This window comes from Hemicordylus capensis, chromosome 14 (assembly GCF_027244095.1).
Source record: "Hemicordylus capensis ecotype Gifberg chromosome 14, rHemCap1.1.pri, whole genome shotgun sequence".
NCBI classification, from domain to species: domain Eukaryota; kingdom Metazoa; phylum Chordata; class Lepidosauria; order Squamata; family Cordylidae; genus Hemicordylus; species Hemicordylus capensis.
In genome coordinates this window covers 15,750,288-15,759,430 of record NC_069670.1, presented here as the reverse complement: position 1 = coordinate 15,759,430, position 9,143 = coordinate 15,750,288, and the positions used below count along the sequence as shown (strand labels likewise).

General features: G+C 43.5%; 1 protein-coding gene across 1 annotated transcript; it reads left to right on the top strand.

The window, feature by feature from the left end:
* Positions 1-474: 474 nt before the first annotated feature.
* LOC128337292 (keratin-associated protein 21-1-like) lies at positions 475-8,582 on the top strand. The gene is made up of 2 exons (XM_053278094.1): positions 475-806; positions 8,378-8,582. Exons 1-2 carry the CDS (start codon positions 475-477, stop codon positions 8,580-8,582), a joined length of 537 nt encoding a protein of 178 aa, XP_053134069.1.
* Positions 8,583-9,143: the final 561 nt, after the last annotated feature.

Below are 9,143 nucleotides of genomic sequence, written 5' to 3'. Positions count from 1 at the left end.
TATCATAGAACAAATCCATGTATGCAGATAAAACTCATGATTTATCTTCTGAGGGTGTGTCATTTCAAATGCCACATTTACCTGAATAGAAGATGACTCTGAATTTAAGACAACCGTTGTAAAAATTAGTACTTAGATGACACCTGTATTCACCCAAAAGGAGGTGCGTTCTGAATTGAAGACAACCCCCTGATTTCTAACTTAAAAGAACTTGGAATAAACCTAGTCTTGGATTCAGGTAAATATGGAAGCTGCTGGAGGGTTTAATATTTCCATCCTTTCTCCCTGCCCCCTGCCAAACCCTGCAAAGATAACTGACCCACCACCCCCTCAAGAAAGATGTGTCTCTATTGGGAAGTGGAAGCAGGGATACACAGGCTTGGTTAGAATAATTGTGGCATCCGGATTTTGTTAATGTTTTTGACCCCATCTAATATGATCGTTTCAGTCTTGACCCACATCCCCACAAGAAAGATGAATCTCTATCGGCAATCCAGCTTCTACGATCCATGCTACCAGCCTTGCTACCAGCCTTGCCATCCGCCGCCTAGCTGTGGCCTCTACAACCCCTGCAGCTACGGTTACGGCTCTAGCTATGGCTCCGGCGGTTACAGCTCTGGCGGTTACAGCTCTGGTGGTTACGGTTCCTGTGGTTATGGCTCTGGTGGTTATGACTCCTGTGGTTATGGCTCCGGTGGTTACGGATCCTGTGGTTACGGCTCCGGTTATGGCTCTGGAGGCTACAGCTATGGCCACGGTTATGGGTCCAGTGCTTCATGCATCCCCCCATGTAGTTACGGTTACCGGTACAGCAATAGGGGAGGCTGTTACGATCCTTGCAAGTACAGGTTGGGCTATGGTGCCAGACTAGCCCCCCCTTCGAGTAGATATACTTACGGGAGCTACGGTCCTTACTAAATTTGAAGGGGAGTCTTCATGAGATTGAAGATGGAGCAGCCAGTCGGTGGCTTCCATGTTTGGGCCCGGATTTCAGAAAAGCTGAGGGCCAACAAGACCACCACTAGTTTCCTGAGAGGTTATGGCATTCAGCCCTTCTGAAATACAGAGCCAGGACTTTCCCCAGTCCTCAAGTAGAAAACATGGTGGCCATCTTGTTATCCTAATGGCTGCTCCATCTTTTCAAAACTTCCCATAAATCATGTGCCTGGATGTTCTGACTTCTGACTCCACCTGAGATAACTTTGAATGGAGGAAAAGAAAGAAAGATAGAACTTTTCTCGACTTCTCCCCTTGTTTCATTCTTCTGTGTCATGGAATAAAATTCATACTTATAATCAAACCACCTTATGTCTTCTTTGACTGTCTCTTGCATTCTGTATTTCTGGCTCCCCTCTGGAAAGGAGAACAATATCTAGAACCATCCATCTTTTTGGTGGACAAAGGCTTTTGATCATAGGTTTCGATCATAGGTTTCACAATCAAAGGTTTCTGATTGTGATAACCTCATGATCTGGCAATAGAAAATCTCACTCAGAGACTGCAATTTATTGTGGTTGGGAATGATGGGAGTTGTAATTCAACAACATCTGGAGTATCACAGTTTGGAAACTAGGGTTATGAGAATCAATTGGATCAATTTAACTCGAATCCAGGTGATTCGAGCAATTCATATTTGAATCGAATTGGCCAGATTTTATTCAAATCAATTTGACAACCACTTTGGTGTCTTTTAAAAACTATTCAGGTACCCTTTTTGCTTTAAAACAGTGCCAAAACAGGGTCAAATTGATTCAAATCTGAATCAAACCGATTCAAATTTGAATTCACTCGACCCTATTTTGAACTGATTTGATTTGAATTAGAATCGAATCGAATCACAAAATTTGATTTGTGCGCATCCCTAATGGGAACCACTGGTCTAAGTATTTAAGAAATGCCAAAGACCCACACTCCTTACCTCGTATTTGTTAATGAAGTCCATGGACACAATTTCATATAGGGAGGGGGGAAGTGGGAGAGGCCAGATCCTTAGCAACCTGCTTTTTAATAGATTCAAATAAGAAAGAAAGAAAGAAAGAAAGAAAGAAAGAAAGAAAGAAAGAAAGAAAGAAAGAAAGAGGGAGGGAGGGAGGGAGGGAGGGGAAGGAAGGAAGATGGAAGATTATTCATAAGAAGATTTTGCCAATTTTAAAAATGATTCATAACAACTATAAAACTACAAAAAAGAATACTAATGAACATTTTGCCCCCCCCCCCACCAAACAGTGGAGGGTCTGGGTCATGATGGACAGTTTAATGAAAATGTTAGGCCCATCTTCAGAAGCTGTGAAAAAGGACAAATTCCATCCTAGGGATTCTTAGGAAAAGGCCTGAAAATAAAACTGCTAATATTATTGTGCCTTCATACAACTCTATGGTGTCCCCTCATTTGGATTCTGTATATAGTTCTTATATATTTTACTTAGGAATCTCCCATTGGGCTACCTAGCTCAGTATTGTCTACACGAACTGGAAGCAGCTCTCCAAGGTTTTAGATGGGTCTTTCCCAGCCCTACCTGGAGAAGCTTCCTGAGGCTTTCTGCATTCAAAGCAGATGCTCTTCCACTGAGCCAAGTTCCTTCTCAGTCACCAGATCCCAAAAGGGGGGACCTGGAGATGCAAAAGATTAGAAAAGGTCCACCAAAGTGATCGGAGAAGTGATCAAGGAGTTGGAGAAGTGATCAAGGAGTTGGAGCTGTTCAGCTGGCTTTCCAGAGCAGATGCATCAATATACAAGTTCCAGGAAACCCTCTCTTAAGATCTTAGTTCAAAAGCAGACAAAAAGCAAGATGGTAAACAAGATTCAAAGAGGGTTGGAAGGAAGCTCAGATCATCAGACACCCAAACTGGTCCGTTGTTACACTTGTATTTATGTACGACTTTGCGGCTACTAGCCCCCACCTTTTGATCATCACATCATCTTGTTCCTGCAGCATCTGTCGGAACCTTTTAAACCAAAGAGATGCATTTGTCTTCAGCCTGAGAGGCAAAGATTAATGTCTTTTGCTTGTGTATGCTTGCTGCCGAACATGTCTGAGCTGTTTTTAGAGACAACCATCTTGTCTCAAATCTCAGGGTTATTTATTGGAATGCAGAATCTCCAGCAAGTCAGGGCGGGGATTGGGTTCCTACTCCTCTTTCCCCCCTCCTCTTTACATTTTAGTGGGGAAATGACTTGATTTAGCAACGGCACACTTTACTTTACCCCTTTTGTTTTAAGATATCCAAATAACTCTGACGAGTTTTACATAATCTGCACATGGTGTGTTAGAAACGGTTAATTGGGGTTTTTTTGGTTTTTAGGTTGTTCATCTTATCTTATTTTACTCTCATGCAATAGCTTCTATATATGTATTCTTATATATCTATACTAATATTTACCCTTAAGGTTCTTTTAATTTGGGCCTGAGCTGTAATTTGTTTGATCATTATCTGATCGTAATAAACTCAATTGAATCTATCTATCTATCTATCTATTGTGGGATGGAGGGAGGGAAAACAAAACTTTAGGATTAAACATTAAGGTATATTTTCCTCCATCATGTCCTAATTAAATGGTGCTCATGGGCTTTGTAGTCTTAAGGTAGTGACCCCAATCTAGAGCTCAATCTTATTAAGTCCTTTGTATCTCTGATTAACTAATAAGTCAACATCTGCTCATTAGAAGTGATCCAAATTTCTAGAGTGCCCTTCTGAAAGAGCTTTGCACTCTGACTCTGTGTCATCCCAACCCTGTTAGACACCAGCTAATTAGCACGGAAAATTATGCTAGTTTGTCTTAATCACTGGTTTCAGATGGCATCACCCCTGCTTATGTTGGTGGATGCTCTACAAGCTGTGTTATTTGACTAATAGAGGGTTGTGTTCCTTGTATGTTGTCATGTAAATTATATGACAGAAGAATATGACAAGATTTCTCTGCCCAAACAGTTTTGCAACCTACTACAAATTGAGCCACTGTTTATGGCTCATCAGGGCAATCTTCTAGATACTTGGAAGAAAACTTACAATTAAGGTGAGCATGTGGGAAGGAAAGATCATTCAGATTGGTCTATTTGTGTTGAGTTCATTTGGGTGTGTGAATACATCTGCCATGCACAGTTGTTTGATTGACTGACTGACTGATTCATTTATTCATCACTGTCGTCATTGAGTCCATCCACCTTGCTGCTGGTCATCCTGATCTTTCCTTCAACTTTCTCCAGCATTATGGACTTCTCAAGGGAGCTGGATCTTTGCATAATGTGTCCAAAGTATGATAACTTGAGCCTGGTCATTTGTGACTCAAGTGAAAATTCTGGATTGATTTGTTCTATGATCCATTTGTTTGTTTTCCTGGCTGTCCATGGTGGCCTCAGAAGTCTTCTCCAGAACCAAAGTTCAAAAGCATCAATACTTTTTCTATCTTGCTTCTTCAAAGTCCAGCTTTCACATTCATAGAGTGCCACGGGGAAAACCATGGTCCGAACAATTGTCTGAACCATGCACACTAGGCAAAGGATAAATTCTCTATTTTCAAAGTCATCAACTGAATCTATGGTTACAAAAGAAATGACTTATTTCTTTGTGCATTTCAAAAATATGAGAAAGCATCCGGCCATGGGAAAGCCACTTCATTTCTGAACTGAAAAGGAGGACCGTATGCTTGCTTGGTACCAATGTCTTCACAAAAAGCACGGAAGAGGCCACAATTTAGAGCACGTCCTCTGATGAAGTTTACTGTGCTCACCGCAGCAGACATGGAGGTCATTCACACAATCAAAAACTGTGTTCTACCTGGGTTTGGGAGCTGTGTGTGCTCCCAATTTTCGGTTGTGGGGAAGCAAGGTGGGAGGAAAACCTGGGTAGAAGTGATTGTGTGGAATCAAGGTTGGAGGAAAAGCTACCCAGGTTTGCTTCCTACCTTGCTTCCACACAATCACTTCTACCCAGGTTTTCCTCTTATCTTGCTTCCACACAAGAGAAAATTGGGAGCACACACAGCTCCCAGAACTGAGTAGAACCCAGTGTTTGATTGTGTGAATCAGGGATTCTCAAGGTTGGGTCCCCAGATGTTATTGGACTTTAGCTCCCATAATCCCCAACTGATGGCCACTGGGGCTGGGGATTATGGGAGCTGAAGTCCAATAACATTTGGGGACTCAACCTTGAGAATCTCTGGTCTGAATAACCTTAAAGCAAAGTTTCTTAACCTTGGGCCCCCAGATGTTGTTGGACTACAACTCCTAGAATCCTCTGCTGCAATGGCTTTTGCTTGGGGATTATGGGAGTTGTAGTCCACCAACATCTGGGGGCCCAAGGTTAAGAAACCCTGCCTTAAAGTATCCTTCAATTTTGTAACAAACTCTTTGCAGCAAGTTCATGACAGTGTAACATACAGGGAGGCGATCCGTGAGACCCGCTACACGATCCGTGAGACCCGCTTTTTGCAAAACTCTCCCCGCAGACGATCAGGCAGGGAGTCCTGGGTGGCCGGATCGGCTGCCTACACGATTGCTGGCTCTGTGACAGAGCCGGTGGGGGCTGGAGGGGAGTGGGGGCCGCGTGGCCCCCAGAAGCCCCAATATGCCCTGCGTGAGCACGCAAGGCATACTGGGGAGACCCCCGGAGTCAGGAGGCGGCTTTTCGCCTCCCCTCTGGGGGTCTACTTGTGAGTAGGTGCGGTGTGAAGCCATGCCGCAGCTACTCACGATTTTGGAAAGCAGGTTTGCGGTGCACTCGCTACACAAACCTGGTTTGGGGGCAGGGGTTCTTGAGCGGGTTACCTGCTCTAGAACCACCGGGCTCGCAGTCGAGCCCAGTGGTTCTGATGACCTGCAAAAATCAGGCTAGGCTCTCCTAGCCCGATTTATGCAGATCATTAAAATAGCCCCAATGTGTAATCATTATATGAGGTACTTCTTTCTTGACCTAGGCATCAAATCCTGAATTATTTCCGGGCATGGCAGGGGCTTCATTGGTGCAAATGGATCCACACACACCAGGCGTTCTCTTAAAGAAGTCTTTGATGAGGTTGCACACATTTTGGTTGGTTTATTTCACTGCAAGTCTAAGGATACCTTCTTTATTATGTGATCTCTTTTGTCAAATGGTGGGTTTGATGGTTCCCTGGAGACATCTCCTAGGAGATCTCTCATCATCATATGACCTTTATGAAAGGATTCCAAAAGGAAAGATAGGCACATCTGCAAGACCAGCTGCTCTGAGGACCTTAAGCTTGCAAAGCTTGAAAAAAAGAAGCGAGACTCTCTGTAAATTAATTATCAAAGAGGTGGCAAAGTAATTAAACCCGTTTGGGAAATTAATACGAACACTGTATGCTGGGTTGCCATCTAATTAAGCTTTCCTTTGTGGACCCGAGCCCTTGAGGCTGGGTGAGAATATATATTAAAAAATGCATACATATGAACAGTTTTACAAACAAATCTCCTGTATATGACTCTTCAGAGATCTTGGTAAGTCTGGGTTGCCTTGCTCTTTTATGCAATTTCCCATTGCTGGTATTTTAAACTGGAAGAGGGGATCTCAGCTCATGTGGGGAAGGTCCAGAGGTCAATGATGCCACACAATTATGTACCAGGCCACAGGTTTGATGCATAGGAACATAAGGAGTGGCTTTCTACTGAGTCAGACCATTGGTCTGTCTAGCTCAGTACTATCTACACTGACTGGCAACAGGTCTCCAGAGTTTCAGAAGGATCTTTCTCAACTCTACTGGGAGATGTTGAAGAATTTGAACCTGGGACCTTCTGCATGGAAAGAAGATGCTCTACCACTGAGCAACAGACATACCCTGGCATCTCCAGTTAAAGTTTAAAAAGGTGACTGGTGATAGGCCAGTTTGATACCCTGGAGATCTTTTGCCATGTGGAGATGATCATCCTTGACTAGATGGCTTAATGGTCTGCTAAGATGGGGGTTTCATTCTTCCAGTGATTTGTACCCTCTGAGTTTTATTAATTATAGCAATAATTATAAAACTAGAATGACAGATAGATCGGTAGATAGACAGATAGCTATAAATGCAGGGAACAGGAAGGAAGGGAGGGAGGGAGGGAGGGAAGGAGGGAGGTCACTCACCCAATCAAAAATTGTGTCCAACCAGGGTTTGGTTGCTGTGTGCGTTCCCAATTTTTGGTTATGTGGAAGCAAGGTAGGAGGGAAACCTGGATAGAAGTGATTGTGCGGAAGCACGTTCAGAGGAAAAGCTACCCAAGTTTGCTCCTACCTTGCTTCCACACAATCACTTCTACCCAGGTTTTCCTCCTACCTCGCTCCCAAACCACTGAAAATTGGGAACACACACAGATCCCAAACTCGGGTAGAACACAGTTTGAGCTCAGAATTACCTCATAGATTCATGTATATGATCATTTACAAGGACTGAAAGATCTCTGCCCCAAGGGGCTCACATTCTAGATGTTGACTGTGAACATGAATTAAAAAGGCTGATGGGCTCTTAACCACACTGATGCTTGAACCTCTACACTCATCCTTGGCGTGTTTGAAAGTGATCACTTAACATTCATCTTTCGTTTACTCTTTCCCACCTGATAACCATCTAACAAGGAATTTTGCCAGAGGGACTGTATTAGAATATCAATTTTATAATGTGCTTGCCCAACAGTCTGTTCTGTAACCTCCTGATGATCATCAGAAGCAACCTCATTCTTTCTAAAATCCAAGCGCAGTCAGGATCATTTCATGCAAAAGACAGTGACAAGGTTTGCTAACCAGGGTTGGTTGGGTCAATCCGGTTGCCGATTCATAAATGTGGACCGCAAGTCCTTTTTAAAAGCACATTTCAAAATGATGCTGCTTACCGAGTGAACCTTAAATATCCAACCTATTTAGGGCTTTTTAGTTTAGGGCAAAAAGCACTGAGCTTCCCCCCCCCTTTCTTTTAAAAACTTTACCATTTTTCTTATTGCTCTGCATTTACTATTTCTGTTCCTTTATTTCGAGTGGTAATTCAGACCTGCTATTGCTTTCCTTGAGGCTGTGAGCCACCCTGGGAATATGGATCAGCAGAAGGGCACATGTTTTAAATAAACCGGTCTTCCCATAAAACCGATTGTTTTCACCAATAGATTCTCAAATGTCTTTGATTTCAGGTGACCCTTTATCTAGACAGGATGGGCATTGTTCTCATTAGCCACTACCCACCTGGTGGCCTACAAAACATATACCAGCCACAAGGCCTCTGTGACCCATGTTACTATGAACCGTGCGGATTTGGCATCGGCTCCTTCTCTGGTTACCTTCCCAGTTGCTATGAGCCACGTGGCTACAGATATATTTATGGCTCGAACACCGGCTGCTTTGTGCCACGCCACTATGGCTCATTCTCTGGCTCTGGCTGCTCTGGTGGTTCTAGGTACTACAGTTATGGCAGAAGCTGCTATGACCCATGCGATTACGGCCCCATTCCTGTCTGCCGCAAGCCCTGCTACGCATACCGGTGCCGTTACAGCTGCAAGCCGATCTCCTGCGACCCGTGTTACTACAGCGGGAGAGCATTAGGCTTCTCTGCGTATCGGGGATACAGCAGCCGGGGGTACAGTAGCTGCGGATCCTGTTAAACTCCAAAGGAATCTCCAAGGTGAACCAGAATGAGTGGCATTTGCTGGATCCATTGCTGAGCTTCAGACCCAAATTTACTTGAATCAACAATGCCTCTGAATTTAAGATGGCCCCCATTAAGAAAATGTCCCCCCCCCAGTTTGTATTTAGATTTACTGAAAGGAAGAGGACTCTGGATTGAAGGCAAATTTCCAATTTCTATCTTCCAAGAGTTTGGAAAAAGCCTAGTCTTGGATTCAGATGAATACAGTATATTTCTTTTGGAGAAATGTTGGATTTGGGCAACTGGGACTTCTGAAAACCAAGTCCTGGTTTATCAATTACATCGATCTCTGTATTTCTTCAATGTGTAACTTAACACTCTTCCTTCTCACTTGCCAAACCAGATCTTGACTAACTCAAGTGTGTGTTCTTGTCTTCCCATCTCAACCCCAAACTCTTATCAGTTGTGATCCCAACAGACACAGATTCCAACAGATCTCATCCCCAATAAAGCTTGCTTTGTATCACAGTGATTGGTTGATTGATTAAGTGCCGTCAGGTTGGTGTCAACTCTTAGC

Bases quoted from the DNA above. Each gene is read 5' to 3' on its own strand.
- LOC128337292 (XM_053278094.1), top strand. From the start codon at position 475: ATGAATCTCTATCGGCAATCCAGCTTCTACGATCCATGCTACCAGCCT. The intron at 807-8,377 runs GTACAGCAATAG...TGGTGGTTCTAG, and splicing joins CCATGTAGTTACGGTTACCG to GTACTACAGTTATGGCAGAA.